General features: G+C 34.1%; 1 protein-coding gene across 3 annotated transcripts in view; it reads left to right on the top strand.

The window, feature by feature from the left end:
- Positions 1 to 16,983, top strand: part of COIL (coilin) — a 29,134-nt gene extending 12,151 nt beyond the window's left edge. For 2 of the 3 annotated variants that reach the window (XM_074261854.1, XM_074261853.1), the window contains 6 exons: positions 1,893 to 2,976; positions 4,647 to 4,733; positions 5,633 to 5,680; positions 7,674 to 7,743; positions 8,006 to 8,094; positions 9,174 to 16,983. In XM_074261854.1, the coding sequence (XP_074117955.1) occupies positions 1,893 to 2,976; positions 4,647 to 4,733; positions 5,633 to 5,680; positions 7,674 to 7,743; positions 8,006 to 8,094; positions 9,174 to 9,257 (1,462 nt within the window). In that variant the 3' untranslated portion in view covers positions 9,258 to 16,983. Of the gene's footprint in view, positions 1 to 1,892; positions 3,510 to 4,646; positions 4,734 to 5,632; positions 5,681 to 7,673; positions 7,744 to 8,005; positions 8,095 to 9,173 lie in introns of those variants that run through there. The other variant, XR_012481254.1, reaches the window with a different exon arrangement.
- The last annotated feature ends 515 nt before the right edge of the window (positions 16,984 to 17,498 follow it).

The following is a 17,498-nucleotide window of genomic DNA, read 5'->3' as shown; positions in this document are numbered from 1 at the left end:
CTAGGATCCAATAGCAAATCAAAATTCCCTGTTTAACATTCAAATGTAAACTACTCTTCCCTACTTTTCTAGTCTCCTTATATCTTATGCCCCTTATCTCCCCTGACTCCCAATACTCTCTGATCCACTAATATTAGCCTCACTGTTTTCTGAAACGCAACACTTCATTTCAATCATGCAGAACATACATATTGTTCTTAAAGAATTCTTTAAATCTTTATGCTTCTAGGACTTCATATTTGCTATTTATTGAATTATCTGGAAAATGAATTTATTTAGGACAGCTTTATTACTTTTGTACGGTGGTAAGAGTAACATGTTTATTATTCGAACAGATATTTCAAAATCGTATAGTTTAGTCTTCATTTCATTAATCTTGTTGCTTTTATATTGCTCTTGATTTGTTTATATCTATGAACTTATGTACTGTGAATTCCTAGAGAATTATTGTAGATAATTTGAGGCTATGCTACACACATAAATTTATATTGTTCAGTCACTTTTAAGTCATGTCCAGCTCTTTGTGATCCCATTTGGATTTTGGTTCGGGTTTTTTTGGCAAAGTTTTGCCATTTCCTTCTCCACTTCATTTTACAGGGAAAGAACTGAAGCAAACAATGTTTAGTGGCTTGCCCAGAGTCATGCAATTAAGTGTCTGTTATTTGAATACATAAAAATGATTCTTCTTAACTCCAAGCCCAGCACTCTATCCCCTGGATCACCTACTGCCCCCTATATGACTATCTCAGTGTATTTATTATTTTTTTATAATAGCCTTCTAGTGTTTTTTTGTTTGTTTATTTGTTTTTTATTCTTTGGAGAATATTTGTGATCCATTTATTTATCATTTTAGTTGAAATAATGATAGATTTAGAATGAGAAGATCTAAACTCATACCTAGCTCAGTTACTTGTTATGTGACCCAGGCTGATCTCTTGATTTCTCTCTGTTCATAAATGAGATTATAATACTTGTAGCAACTGCCTTGAAGGGCTGTTGGTGAAGATCAAATTAGACCATATTTACAAAGTGTTTTGTAATTGTAAGGCATGATATAAATGTAAGCTATAGTTCATTTACATTTTTAACTAATATTTCTTCTTTTACTTATAAAATATAATTCTGCAATCCTTTATGGACTATTAAAAATTGTTAATCAAAATGCAAATTGCATCTTATTCAGAGGAGATCTCTAGATAAGAAGGTATGCTAAGGTTGTCTTCTAGTTGTGATATGCCACAGTGGGTTATATAGAACCCCCCACTTGGGGTCTTATAATTGAATGTGGGAGTCATGGAACTATGATGTATTACAGTAAATATTTATATACCTAGTTTATATACTTATGTATCTGGAAGTCATGTAAAAATTTCTTGGGCAAAAAATGGTCATGAGTGGGAAAAAAACTTAAGAAGCCATGATATAGAGGGATTGCAGTATCTGGACCGTAGTAGATCCTGTTGAGTATTGTAAAATAGTAAGTGAAACTTGTTTGTGAAATGTTTGTGTAAAATGTCATGGTATATTTTTCTGCATTATCTCTGTTTGATTAGGGAATGTACTCAAGTTCTAACGAATTTAATATTGTGGTAAATATGTGATATGAAAATTAATTTGTAGAGATTTTTTAAATTGCAGTCCAAAGCCAAATATAAGTGACAATTTCATATTAAGCTTTGTGATTATTTCAGTTGCTTATTCTTTTCATCATTAGAAGATTAGGACTTGATTACCTAAATCACATTCATGAAAGCCTTTATGACTGGAGTCTTGGAGATTGGTACATTTTCTATTCAATGTTGATTTAGGATTTGTGTAGTCAATAGCGTTTTTATATGGAGAAATTGTCACAGGTTTCTCAGTGACTTAAGTTTCTTTTATTCTTTTGACAGAGTTAAATTAGAAGATGTTGACATTGTTGAGAACTCTGTAGCAGTCAGTAATGGACTCAGTTATTCATATAAAAAAGCACGAAAGAGGAGAACCACATGGGAGGAAGAAGAAGAGTCAGATGCAGAAAATGATCAATACACAGAAAAGCATTGGAAAGAGGGAGAGATCAGTGAAACCTCTTCTCTGGAACCAGATCAAGATACAAGGAAAAAAAACAAGAAGAGAAAAAGGAATGAAGGAGGAAGTGAAAATAATGGAAAATGGACCCCCCAAAAATCAGGGAAAGAGAAGGGAGGAAAAGCTGAAGAAAAGAAACAGAAAAGGCCTCCAAAGTCTTCTAAAGCAAAGACATTGCCAGAGCGAACCAAAAAGAGGTGTGCTGTTCAGAAGAGTGCTTCTATTAAAAATAATTCAGCTGAAACCAAGAGGAAAAAGAATATTGGCTTGTCTGCTAAAGCCAAGCCTGACATCTCATCAGAATCTGATTCTTCTACCACATCGTCAGATGATAGCCACAGCAAGACAGGCCTTGGTGGTAAAAAATCAGTAGAGAAGGAGTCATTCATCACATCAAAGTCAACTGGTTCCCAGCCAAAAGCAGACAGACTTGTTACCGGCACTGCCAAGGCCAAAGGAACTCAAGCCTCGTCCTCTAGTTTGGATTCCAGTTCCAGTTCAGATGACCAGGGTGGGATGCCCAAGAGAGCTCCAGTGCCAGCTCCTCCCTCAATGGGAACAGCAGGATCTCCAAGATCTTCCCAGGCAAATGGTCCAGATACAGACAGTCACTTAGGAACAAGACAGGAGATGCGATACTCTAATCTCTGGGATAAGCCAGTATTGGGAAATAGTGGGAAACAACCAACCCCTCTGACTGCAGAAGCAGCTCCTCACCCCAGCAGTTTTGGAAGGGGAAGGGGAAGAGGGGAAGACATTTTCCCTTGGAGGGGACCTAGGGGACGGGGTTTTCGTGGAATCAGAGGACGAGGGAGAGGGGGAAACATTAATTATGTGTTTAATGGTGAATCCCAGAAACAGCAGCAATTAAATGAAGTAGTAAAAAACACTTCCATTATTATCCAGGTATGTAGCCTTCCTTTCTTCTTTTATCTCTTTATTTTTATTACCTACATATGTAATCAGCCTGACACATGGTGAGCCTGGAGTTTATCTATTAGTATTTATCATTGTTAATGAAATCAGTCAATATTTGAGCATTTATTAAGTATCTGTTTATATGCCAGCCATTGTGTTAGGGATACAAACAAAAATGAAACACTTTACCCTTATGGATTAAAAATTTTATTGGGGGGAGATGGTGTTTCTGTGTGTATGTGTGTTTTAAGTATAAATAGAAATTAATTTGGGGGATTAGGGCACAAGTAACTAGGCAAATCTGGAAAGGTTTATGTAGAAGCATTTGAGCTGAGTTTTGAAAGAATCAGTATTTAAAAGGCTCGGGTGAAGAGGGAGTGCTTTCCACACATGGAGGACATCCAGTGCAAAGGCACAGAAATGGAAGATGGAGTGCCCTGGGTGAAGAACAACAAGGTGGCCCATCTAGTTGGACACAGAACAGTGCGGGAAGAAGAATAATATAAAACAAAGTTGAAAAGGTAGGTGGGCATCAGGCTATGAAGTGCTTTAAAAGCCAAACAGAAGGTGTTTACAATTGATTCTAGAAACAGTAAGGTGAGACTTGGAGTTAGGAAAAGGTTAGACCTTTTCTTGAAGAAAATCATTTGGACATCTGTGTGGAGAATGGATTGGAGAGACACTTGAGACTAGGAGACTAGTTAGAAGAATTATCAGTAATCCATACTGAGATGCTGAGGTGATCCTAAACCAGCATGTTGTAGAGGGAGAAGCAAGGTTTAATAACTAATCAGGTATAAGAAATGAGACAGAATGAGACATTGAGGAGAGAGAATATTAAAGTTATAAATCTAGGAGACCTCTTGAATAATGGTGGTGTCCTTGGCAAAATAACAAAATGTGGAAGAAGGGTGCATTTAGAGGGAATTTAGGGTTCTGTCTTAGACTTGTTGAGTTAGAGAAGCTTACTAAACTTCTTATTGGAAATGTCCATTAAGCAGTTGCAGCTGCATGACCAAAGTCCAAGAGATAGATGTGATTGTATAGATCTGGGAGTCATAGAAATTTTAATTAAGCCTGTAAAAGAGCATAGAGAACCCTGGAACCTCTCTTGGTATGCGCAGAGTTGGGCACCATGATAAAGTTAATGACCCAGCAAAGGAGGCTGAGAGGAAACACAGTCATACAGGTAGCAGGAGAGCTTAGGTGGAGAGTAGTGTGAGGCTGCTGCAAAGAAATTGGAAAGGATGAAGACTGAGAAAATGTCATCAGATTTAGCAACTAAGATCATTGGTAACTTTGAAGAAAGCAATTTTAATTGAGTAATGAGGTTGGAAGACAGATTGCAAAGGGTTGAAGAGAGAAGGAGGCAATGAATGTGGCCAGCTTTTTAATAGGAATTTGGCTGAGAAGGAAAGGAAAGGAAAAAACTTAAAGGAAAGGCATGATCTAATGAGAGGGTGATAGAGATTTGAGTATGATTCTTAGCAGAGAAGGAACCACTAAATGTGGAGAAATTAAGGATTTAAGAAAGGTACAGGATGATAGTCCTGGCAGTCTTCTAGGAAAGATGGGAAGAGATTGTTATCAGGAATAAATGTAGTTTGTTGGCTTTGGTAATAGGGGTCATCTCTTCATAGCTACCATTGCTTTTGTAGAATCCAGTGGAGACGCCCCAGAAGGACTACAGTCTACTTCCTCAATTAGCAGCACCCCCACAGGTGGGGGAAAAGATTGCATTTAAGGTATATTTCCTCTAACATCTAAATGGTCTTACCAATTAGAATATATCATTGGGGTTCTAAATTTCAGAACCATTGATTTTGGGGGGGGTCTGTGAACTTTAAAAAAATATATTTTTATAATCATGTGGCACAGTGGATAGAGTGTCTGGTCTGGCATCAGGAAAGACTCATTTTCATGAGTTCAAATCTAGCTTCAAACATGTCCTAGTTGTGTGACTCTGGGCAAATCACTTAAACCGGGTTGCCTTGATTTCCTCATTGTAAAATGGAAAGGCAAACTCTTTGCCAAGAAAATCCTAGTTAGGGTCATGAAGGGTTGGACACAATTAAAATAACTAACAGTCTCAAATTTCAGTATAAATGATCTTGCAGTCCTATATATTTTATTTTTATTTATTCAAAAATGATCCTTAAAAGTCCACAGGTTTTACCAGCCTTCAAAGGAAGCCATGTCACAAAAAGTGAAGAACTTCGTGTTTATTGAATTCATAACAAAATAGCTTAAAATTGTTTCCTATTTCCACCTCTGTCACTCATTCATCTGTTAGAGATGTTGGTAGGGCAGATGAAGTAGGAGAGATCAGCATTCTGACACTACTAACTGCCTTGAGAAATTAGAAGTAAGAAGTTGTAAGACAGCCTTTCTTAGAAATGAGAAGATCCAGAACAGCCATAATCTGGATTCCATTTTTTCCATATCTAGTTTCAGTGTTTTACCCTTCTATCCTATATGTTATATCAATGGCAAATGGATATTACTTAGTGATATGGAAAACCTTTTAACTTTCATCTTGTGTTATCCACAGTGGAGTGGCTAAATGTTCTTGTCATGTTAGCAGCATTTTAAAAATTTTAAAACTGAACAGTTATATATCTTTTTGTTTGTTTATCTTTCTTAGCTTTTGGAATTGACAGCAGATTATTCTCCTGATGTGTCTAGTTACAAGGTACTACTTATTTTAAAATTGTATGACGAAAGGAAAGGTATTTAGAACACATGATTTAAAAAACTAATCTTTGTATATATAAACCATATTTATAGAATTTAATACTTCAAGATGCTTGGTGTTTTTAGTTATTATATATACTTTAATATAATCACATGTATATGGAACTTTTAAAAATTTAAAAGGGACTTTCTCCTGATAACCATCGAAATATGTGATCTGAGTATTATTATCCCCATTTTAGAGAGAGACTCAAAGCTAACGTGACTTGCCAGTGAACATAGCTCATAATTGTCTGCCATGAGTTTCAAATTCAGGGCCCTTGACTCCCAAATCCAATGCTATATTTACTATATCATGCCAATTCTTTTTTTTTTTTTAATAGCTTTTTATTTACAAAACATATTCATGGGTAATTTTTCAGCATTGACCCTTGCAAAACCTTCTGTTCCACCTTTTCCCCTCCTTCCCTTTACCCCTTCCCCAAGATGGCAGGTAGACCAATACATGTTAAATATGTTAAAGTATATATTAAATACAATATATGTATACATATCCTTACAGTTATTTTTCATGCCAATTCTTTATAGTCTAATAGATATAGACAATATAGGAGATTGAGCTGAGGAATATAATTAATAGATGAATGAAAAAATTATTAATTTATCAACAAAATGACTGGCTTGCTTTCTTTAGGAGCCATCTCTGTTTTAAGTCTAGTAATGGGTGAATTTTTCCATGTAATTCATAAAGGATGAATATTTTCATCCAAAGAAAGAATTTTTTGGAATTAGCCTTATCAATCTTTTTCACATTTTTAGAACACAGTTTTTCCATTATGAACTCTGACCTGAGTTAAGTAAAAGTTGTTAAAAAACTTAGATAATTCTAAAATTACAGTTTACATAATTATACTAATGATAGTTACATTAACGTGTTTCTTTTGAGTTGTCATTTTATAATTCTTTGAAACTGAGCTATTTAATATCTCTTTGAGACTTTCTATTGGCAGATTATATATTACATTTTAGTAAAACTTTGATTTAACCAGAATGGTCAGGAAATAATATGTTGATTTGCTTATACTTGATTATCTTGAATCTGCTTTAAAAAAAAATATTACAAGTTTTTCTAAGGTATAATAGTATACTTTTTTAGCAAATGCACTTAGTACTATGCTTCTTGTGATTTTTCCAGTGCATTAAATGTCAATTATGCTATATTCTTATATAATAGCTATGAAAAATGTAAAAAAAAATTGATGACTTTGAAATTCCAGGACATGTCTTCAAGATTTTGATGTTTAATAAAATCTTGATAAAAACTTTCCTCTTCTCCCCACTCCCTTTCCCTGGCTCTCTGTCTTTCTTCCTCTTCTTCTTTTTCTTTTCTCTCTTGACAATTTTGGTTAATTTTTCAAGTCATATTGTAATGGAGACCCCCATGCAAGAATGAGGAGTCATCAGTGTTTTAGTGTGTCCTGCAGATTTTTATTTAGAAAGTTCTCTGCCCAACAACTGCCACCATGCCATGTGTAGTAGCAATTTCCTGGCCAGAGCAGAATAAATCAGCATAGTCTTAGTGGCCAGTCATTGTTAACGACTACAGGAAAGCTAACATTTAGTACCAGAATATATGTTTGGGGGAGAACACAAGATGGAATCTTGTGAGGAAAGAAATGTACAGGTTAAAAAATATATGAGATCAATTCCACAACTTTGCTGCCTCCCTGTTTCTTCCTATAGTTTACCATCCTCTGCTCATAAAGCAGTTTTGGAGAATTTTCCAAAGAGATTGATAGTAATGACACCTTATTGAAATGAGTACATAGCTTCTCAACATTTGGCTGATGTTTCATTTGTTTCTAATCTTCCGGATGTAAACATATATTGACTTAAATGAATTTTTGTTTTATTTGTATTGAGGTATGCCAGTGTCATTGAAATGGGATGTTTACTAAACTACTTTGATGTGAACTTTTTTATTTTTGAAGGAGGGGAAAATAATAAACTACAATCCTGATGCTCAGGAAGTAGACATAGAAATCCTTTCATCTTTACCAGGTAAGTCCTTTTAGAGCCAATTGGCTGTGGGTTTCTATAGTGCTTTTGAATAACTTTCATAGAGATTGCTGAATTTTGAATGATCTTGTTGGCATTAGAATTGTACTGTCTTTTTTTTTTTTTTTTCCCTTCACACTAACTAGCTGACAGTTCTATGTAAAATGAAGAAAATAGAAATTAGCAGAATATCTTTATTTCCTAGAAATTGCACAGACTTACCTCCTTCCCCTCTTCTCCCTCTCCCCTTTACCTATGGTTTCAGTGGTCAAAGAGCCCGGGAAGTTTGATCTGGTGTACCAGAATGAAAATGGAACAGAAGTGGTAGAGTATGCAGTATCACAGGATAAAAGGGTATGCTTCTATTCTGGGAGCTACTTGGTATCATTCTTTTTAAAAAATTTTTATTAATGCTTTACTCTAAACATAATGACACAATTTTTGTTGTGGTAAACTTTCTCTGTTAATAATGTTATTTTGTAATTCTATTAAGCATAATTTGTTTTCTATTCTATTTGCTTAAACTAGGAAGATTGCTGTTTTAAGAGTATTAAGACAATGCTCTATTTTAAAGTTTTATATTTCAAGTGAACTTCATAAATAGTAAACCCTTATTTTGTCCCAAATTTAAATAGTTAAATAGTCAAACACATAGGTTTTTTTATATTTTATGAAAGAGGTAGAAAGCTCTCATTTTATTTTTTAAAAGTTCAACTTTCAGGATACATATTTGGAATGAATATATACTAGCCCAATCTGTTGTACTTCTTATTTTACTACATAGACATTTTACTGCAGTACATTTCTGGAAATTTAAATTTTAAGTAGATAATAGGCAATATAAATTTCCTCTATGTACTGCTTATGCATTTACGGTTATTGGGGTTTTTGCTATTAAGTAATGCTTCTGACATCATTAATAAAGCCAATGTCATTGTAATTTTAGGAAAGCTGATATATATTGATAAATGCATGCTTTACTGTGACAAAAAATGAATTTTTTTTTAAAGAAGGACAGATCTATGGGATGCAGAGTGGCAAAAAAAGGGGATTACTTTGCCATCTGATAACCATGGGGAACAGATGTCCTCTGTTTGAGGAACAAGGTTCTAAAGAGCCTTCTGAGTAATTAAAGATAAATTTAGTCCAAGTTTTGTTAAGTCCCTACTATATGCAAAATATTCTGGTGAGATAGAGTTTAGCTAGGATATGTTCCCTGTGCTTAATTTAGAAGAGAGTTTTTTTAGTTTTTTTATTGTTTTGTACATAAACTTTATTATTACTCAGCCAGCATATTTAGCTACTAGAAAAAAAATGTTTCTTCATTGTTTTGGTCATATGAAAGTTGACTATATTTGCTAATGAATTACTTCACTAAAGTAGTCTGCTGGAAAGATAATATCACCATATTGATTGTCTTTTGTTTTTCCCAGATAACTATTTGTTGGAAAGAACTGATCGAACCAAGACTAATTATTGAGCCTCACACTGACACTCCAAGTACAGAACAGGCCTGACCTTTATCATTCCACCCAGTGTATATGAAGGACTAAATATATAGTTTCAAATAGTTTATAATTTTTGTTTGCTTTATGACCTTGTGAAAATGACTATAGGTTGGATCTTTTCTAAATAAAATATTTCAACAACATAGAATAAAATTTTTAGTATATTTTTTATGTTAAGTATTTTATGAAAAATATACCTCTTAATAGTAAAAGTAGTCATTTTAAAACATTGTATGTTACAGAAGTGATAGTTATCTTAAATTAATCATAGTTTTAGGATCACTGATATGTAATTTCTTCCCTCAATCCTACCTTCAAATCCTAGAAGTGGCACAACTTTCATAACAGAATTTGACATAACAATTGAATGTTATGAAGTTAATAAACTATTTGGCCACTTGGGTGGTAATATAAGAGACTATTTTTTTTTTTTAAATATGCCAGTTGGGTAGCATTTAAACCACTAAAGCAAAGTCCCCATCCTAATAATTCTGTCCATTGAAAAAATTTTTAAAACTTTATTTTCATTTATAGACAGATTATCTCAAGAGATAATGAGTATTTATATAAATGTTTTCAGATATTTAGGGAGTAATTCTGTGAACTTTTCACATTTCCTGTGAGAAAAAGAGTACAGAATTCATGAGACCCTGTCTGAAGAAGTTAGCATAAGAAACTTTGGAAATGTGAATTTGGAAAGAACTAGTTCTCAACTATGAAATAGTTAGCATGGGAAATGCTATGGCATCAGATTTAGATTGATTTCGTGAACAATCTAGATGTTTGACTTCATCATGAAGATGACCACCTTCCTATTTGTATCATAGAAGAAAAACTCTGTCCTCTCTGTTTTGACCATAAGCTTGTCAGAGACCATGCATTATTACTCAACATTCCTGCTTGGAAGAAGAACTGGATTATAGGTATCATTCTAGTAACACTTTAAAATATGTAACATTTTAAAGAAATCAGCAAGTTTCTCCTAAAATTTGAAATTGTCCCCAATGCAAGCAATATTCTCTTAATCTTATACTAACCAAAAGACAAAAGTATCACAGCAAGATAAAGTAAAGCACAAAATTTAGGGATAGTGTTTTTGTTTTGCTTAAACAAAACAACAGTAATGTCATTGGACCCACATAGACATTTCTTCTAAAATCATTCACTCTCTCTTCCCCATGTCTTCCAATCAGTTCCTCTCTGTTTCCTCAAAGATGGATTAAGAGATAAAATTCTTAATTGAATTAAACAAAGGTACTTCTATTATTTCAGTCATGTCCAGGGGAAGGAAAAGGATTACTTCTCTTGAGTTGATTCATGATGAATCCAGGGACACTTTTTATTAAGAAAGCTTTCCTCCATTTAATCTTAGTTTTAAAGAATTAAGTTCTTCAGTTATTAAAAACTGACTAGGTCTTTAATTCAAGTGAAACCAAGGACTTTAGATTACCAAACTGTCAAAATGTTGTTTCTTAATTCTACAGCAAAAAAGCTTTAATAGCTATATTTTCCCAGTATTAAGAAAATACTAGTTCAAGAAGTCAGCAAACATTTAGAACTGTTTGGATTTCACTCTGTGTGTGTCTACTGTGAAATCCAAACAGTTTTTTTTTTTTTTAATTAATGATCATACATTTTAAAAACAACTTTTTAAGTTCAGCTGCCTAACCCTATTAACATATGACAAGATTCCCTTCACCGCCATTACTTATGGTTTCAGTGATCTCTAAACCTGTTTGTTCTTGGAAGATTTTTGACAAATTGCTTATTGTACTGCTATTTTATTGCCTTCTTTGTAATCCTCAAAAAATAGGCAAAGATCTCTAAAGATTCACTCCTATGTTCATTTAAAATAGAACTAAATCTTTAGCCACCCCTGATTTCAAGTTTAAACTTTAGGGTATATTCTTGAAGTTTTCATCCAGTCCAGTACTAGTCTCTGTCCTTTTTTTTGCCTGAGCTAGAATCCTATGGTCATTCTTACAGTTGTTTTAGATAGAGACAAACACTGGAAGTTAAATCCCCAAAATACTTTATCCTGAGAGACAATGCAGCTACATAAGACTGAAACTTCTAAGCATGTTCATTGTTACCCTTGTAACTATAGAACTTTATCAAGGAGCCAGAACTATATCTAGTAATTTCAGTAATAAATTGATTTGTTGATCTTGTCATCTGGAGACAATCGAGCAGAAGTCTTCTATAACTGACTCCTAATAACAGAAATATCATCTGCAAAAATGACTGAATCTAGAGAAGGAGGGCTTGGGTTCAAGTCCATACATGTCTCTAGTTTGAGTAAGTCACCCCAATCTCTTGGGCCTGTTTTTCCTTCTCTGTAGAGTAATGAGGTTGGGCTTTATGTTCTCCCAGATCCCCTCAAGCTCCAGATTAGGCTGTGATTATCTATGAGGGCTGCTAGATGGTGCAGTAAATAGGATGCTAGCCCACTCCTCTTTCTGAGTTCAAATTCAGCTTCAGAAAACACTAGTTCTGTGACCTTGGGCAAGTCACTTAGCCCTCTTTGCCTCAGTTTCCACATCTGTTAAATGAGCTAGAAAAGGAAATGGCAAACCATTCCAATGGCTCTGCCAAGAAAACCACCTGGGGTCGTGAAAGGCTTGATATGACTGAACAACAAAAATTCACATATGGGTATCACAGCAGCAAGACAAAAATGAAAAGAAAAAACCTTTTGTTTCTGATATTTGTTTTCTTTATGACAATAGACAAGTTAACCTCTCTGGTCCTCTATTTATTTATTTGTAAAAGAAAGGGATTAGAACTGATGACTTCTAAGGTCATTTTTACTTCTAAATCTGTGATTCTATAGTGAGGATTGTCAGCAATTGACAGTTATAAATGTGAAGAATTCAGACTAGAACATTGGTGAATATATAGAGAAATACAGTTTTAAAATTGAAGTAGTTTAAATCCATTAAATTTACAAAATGGCAAAAAATGGGAAAATTTAACGTTGGCAATACTGAGAAAATAAGCACATTGATTCTTTAATAACAGAATTGTGAATTGGACCATCCTTTTTAGAAAGTAATATAAAATTACATAACAAAAGTTACAGAATTCTTGATACATTTTTGACTCATCCACCATTTAATCATCCAAAATTGTCAAGTCTAAAAAATAGCAAAATCAAAAAATCACTGAGAAGGTCCATATATATATATACACATATATACATATATATGTATACGTATATATGTATATATATATATGTACATATGAAAATATATACATATGTAATATGCATTAATATATATAATTTCTATACTTATATTAGTTGACTAGACTTGACTATCATTACCGTATGGAGTCACACTAAACTAATGCTGGATTAAAATAGGGGGTGCAATAAATCATTCTTTTCAGAAGTCATTAACAGGAAGAAAAGATTCTCATAACAAAACTATTCAAAGCAGCCATTTTTTGTAATTCAAACAATTAGAAACACACAATTTGCATGTTACATAATTTATTCTATTTCTTAATTAGAATAATTATGTAACATGCAAATAATTGACGATTATCATGTTTTAAGAAATTGTAACTCAAGAATTATAAGTAATGGAAGAAAACTTGTGTGATGGATGAAGAGCAAAGAAAGCAAATCTAAAAGAATAATAACATAGACTACATACATGTGGATTACATACATTACATGGCAACAAAACTCAGATTCCGTACAATGGGCATCCTTGTGACTACTTTGTTAAAGTATACAATCTTACTTTCAACAGACCTCAAAAATTACAAAAATATTCCAGTGTATCAATGATTTGCTTAATGTTTGGGAGAGAATTGTATTCATGCATTTGCTTTGTTAATTTTTTTCAATTAAAAAAAGCAAAGGAAAGCGATTTACTTGAGTTATTTCATTGGGTTAGAAAGGATTTATTATCTAGACTTCCTTCACTTGGAGAAGAATATACTGTCAATAAACTGTTGCAGTGGTCAAATTTCTTTCCAAGCACATACTTCAGGAATTTGGCTTGTTTCTACATTTTCCTTTTCATTTGTCAAGATTGGTGACTTATGGAAAGGTCCCTCAGACGTTTTTTCATTGTCTGACCTTTTAGCCAAGAAGGCCTCCTTGTGACTCTGTCCATCTCAATTTTTCCCAGTCCATCTGTTAAAGTTAGTATATCCTCCTAATTCTTCTCTTAGGCTAATGTCTGGTAATACTTTCTCCACCCTGTGGTTAAAACTATTATGTATATACAAAGTCTTTTGGCCAGTCAGTCCCTAGAACTACAGTTTCTCTAGGTCCCTTTCTGCCTTCTGTTCTATCCCACAAATTTTCAGTAAATTTTCTCTGTGCATCATTATTTTTTCCCAGTACTTCATATCCCACCTGACACTTTCCTGTGTTTTGTTGCCTTTTTACCTTCCCAGTCAATCAACTAACATTTACTAAGCACCTACTGTGTGCCAGGTTCCGTGCTAAGCACTGAGGATAGGAAGAAAGACAAAAAAACAACTTCCTGCTGCTCTTAAGAAGCTCATAATCTAATAAGGGGAGTCAGCATGAAATAGCTTAATACAGACAAGATGTATATGCTGGATAAATTGAAGATAATCTAAAGGAAAGGCACTAAGTTAAACAAAGCCCTTCTTAACTTCCCAATTAGTAGTATTCCTCAAGGATTTACTAGTGCATGTTCCAAATATAAGGGTTTATAGCAATGGTGTCAAACTCAAATAGAATGGTAGCCTTCCATAAAGATCCTTGTTGACTGCATATTGGTAAGTTTTTAAAAGACAATGCTATCTATGTTTTATTGTATTTTTATTTACTTTGTTAAATATTTTCCTTTTAGTTTTTACTCTAGATCAGTTGTACTCAACAAGGCCCACCTACAAGCTGTGTATTTAACCCTTCTGTTTTAGACCTATTCCTAATCACATCTTTTCCTGCAATCACAGAAGAAGAGAGATATTTTGTCTTTTCTATTCCTCTATCCCTCTTTTTTTAAAATTATCTTTAAAATCATTTGAATAACATCTCAATTGTTAATCTTTTGAGATTGGATTGGATTAGATTGGGGGAGATGAAACTGATGGTACTGATTTTGGTAAAGAAAAGAAAATGTATAACTTTTATATGTGATGTTCTTATTGGCTCATAAGGTAATTCTCAAAGAGGATCTGCAAACAGATTTTTAAGCAATGGTATTTTAAAAATAAACACATAACCTTCCAAGGAGATTCCTTTCAAGGATAGCAATGATGTAGATTAATTGCCACTTCCTACATAAGACCTTCATTTACTCCTACCCCACTCCCACCTACAAATAATTACATTATAGTGTGTGTGTGTGTATACATGGTGTATTTGGTTGTATATGTGTTTAGATGCTGTTTCTTCCCAATAGATATAAATTCACTAAGGTCTATTTTCATTATTATTTTTATATTATATATTTATATGCCTAACACATAGCAGGCAACTAGTGCTTATCAATTCTTTGGAAAAGTCCTGGTTTTGTTTGGTCATTTTTCAGTCATGTCTGTCTTTTTGTGACCCCATTTGGGATTTTCTTGGCCAAGATACTGAAGTGATTTGCTGTTTCCTTCTCCAGCTCATTTTACAAGTGAGGAAACTGAGGCAGGCAGGGTTAAGTGATTTGTCCAGGGTCACGGTATCTGAGGCAATATTTAAACTCATAAAGAGGAATCTTTCTGACTCCAGAACCAGCATCCTATCCACTGCATCACTTAGTTGCCCCGTTCAGACATGTAAGTTTTAAATCTTCATTACACGACAGCCAAATGCAAAATTAGGTGGAAAGAGAAATAAAAGAACACTGAACTCAGGATGTTGAGGAAGACTGTATAAGAGTCAGATTTGCAATTTAGTTGAACATGTTGAAAGGAAGGGAGAAGATAGTATTTGCAGGCAGACTAAATAAAAGTACTATCAGAATAATCATAATAGATAATAGGTTCAGGGGACAGCAAGGAAACTATCTTGATTAAGTGGAGAGCTCTCCTGGTGGTATAGTGGTAGAGAAGGCTGGGTAGAAGTAGAATCAGATTAGTGGAACACTGAATGCTGGGCTGAGAAATGTTGTCTAGAGTCTGTAAATCAATGAATGATATTATGTACTTTTCCTTCCTCCTCAAACTTGCACCCTTTTAACATCAAGAGATCCTTCCTAAATTATCTGCCCTAATATATGTACCATTTTAATTCCGTCATTCTTTTTTGTTACCTTTCCCATTTTGAGTTAATAACATTCTAAATGCACAGGAATAAATCAATCCTAAGTCCAGTTGTCAATTCCCTCATTCTGGTTTGTCCCTCTGTGAAAACTTTTTTTTTTTTTTTTCCTTTTTTGGTGGGGAGTGGGAGGCTGCAGAAGTCATTGTTCTTACAACTTTGACTAGACTGATAATGCCTTAACTATTTCTATAGCCCCAACCTCTCGTATTTTGGCTAACTCCAAAATACAACTTCATCAATCTGGACTTTGGATAGAATATCTTTTTCCTTTTCCAAATCATGTCATACTTGAGTTGGAAGGGACTTTGAAGGTTATCTAGCTCACCAGATACATGAAATCCCTCTATAACATTTTGATGCTTATTAAGCACTTCCACAGTTGGGGAGTTGATTACTTCACAATTCTAACTAATTCATTTAGTTTTCTATGTCTCTTGCACTTAACAGAGTGCTTTTTATATAGGAGACAATTAACTAAATGCATGTTTAATTATTAAAAATTTTCTCTACATTAAAGTGATCCCTACCTTTTTTTTAACTTCCATCCACTGATGGGCCTGCGATTGTTCTCTGTTACAATACCACCAGGTAAGTCCAAAATCCTCTTCCCTTCAAATATTTGAAAATAGCAATGCTGTCAGGAAGACATCTTCTTTTACAAACTTTGTTGCCTAATTAAGGCAACTCTGAGATAACACTACACACCTCTCAGATTGGCTAAAATGACAGGAAAAGATAATGATGAATGTTGGAGGGGCTGTGGGAAAACTGGGACATTGGTACATTGTTAGTGGAATTGTGAATACATCCAGCCATTCTGGAGAGCGATTTGGAACTATGCCCAAAAAGTTATCAAACTGTGCATACCCTTTGATCCAGCAGTGTTTCTACTAGGCTTATATCCCAAAGAGATCATAAAGGAAGGACAGGGACCCACATGTGCAAGAATGTTTGTGGCAGCTCTCTTTATAGTGGCAAGAAGCTGGAAACTGAGTGGATGCCCATCAATTGGAGAATGGCTGAGTAAGTTATGGTATATAAATGTTATGGAATATTATTGTTCTGTAAGAAATGACCAGCAGGATGATTTCAGAGAGGCCTAGAGAGAGTTACGTGAACTGATGCTGAGTGAAATGCAGAACCAGGAGACCATTATAAACTTCAACAACAATACTATGAGGATATATTCTGATAGAAGTGGCTCTCTTCGACAATGAGAAGATTCAAACCAGTTCCACTTGTTCAGTGATGAAGAGAACCATCTACACCCAGAGAGACTGTGGGAACAGAGGGTGGACCACAACATAGAATTTTCACTCTTTTTGTTGTTGCTTACTTGCATTTTGTTTTCTTTCTTATTTTTACTTTTTGATCTGATTTTTCTTGTGCAGCATGATAATTATGGAAATATGTATAGAAGAATTGTACATGTTTAACTTATATTGGATTACTTATCATTTAAGGGAGAGGGTGGGGGTAAGGGAGGGAGAAAAATTGAAGCAAGATTTTGCAAGTATGAATGTTGGAAATTATCAATGAGTATGTTTTGAAAATAAAAAGTTTAAAAAAAAAACTTTGTTGCTTGTCTTTGAAAACACTGTATTTTGTTTTCCCACTTGACTAAAACTCCGTATTTCTTCATCATGATTACTCATAATGTTACAGAATCAAATCAGCCTTATTATTCCTATCTCATCTGTTTCATAAGACTCCAGGAATCCCTCAAATTAGAGGGTGGAGCTGAGAACTCCATACCCAGACTTTGGCTGCAATTCTTTGGATTTTCCAACATACTTGTTCACTCCTATCTTCTACTTTCTGTTCCAAGTCCACTAAGATTTTCTCTTTCCTTTTGTGTATTGTTTTCTCTTGTTCAATTATAAGCTCCTTAAGGGCAATAACTGTGTCCTTTATTTATCTCTAACACCTAGCACAGTGCCCAACACAGAAAGTGTTTCATAAATGTTAAAAATTGACTGCTTTTTTTAGATGCCCAACAATGCTCC

The sequence above is a fragment of the Sminthopsis crassicaudata genome, chromosome 4, assembly GCF_048593235.1.
Source record: "Sminthopsis crassicaudata isolate SCR6 chromosome 4, ASM4859323v1, whole genome shotgun sequence".
In the NCBI taxonomy this organism is placed as follows: domain Eukaryota; kingdom Metazoa; phylum Chordata; class Mammalia; order Dasyuromorphia; family Dasyuridae; genus Sminthopsis; species Sminthopsis crassicaudata.
The sequence above is the reverse complement of the archived record's forward strand: the minus strand, read 5'-3'. Positions and strand labels throughout refer to the sequence as shown.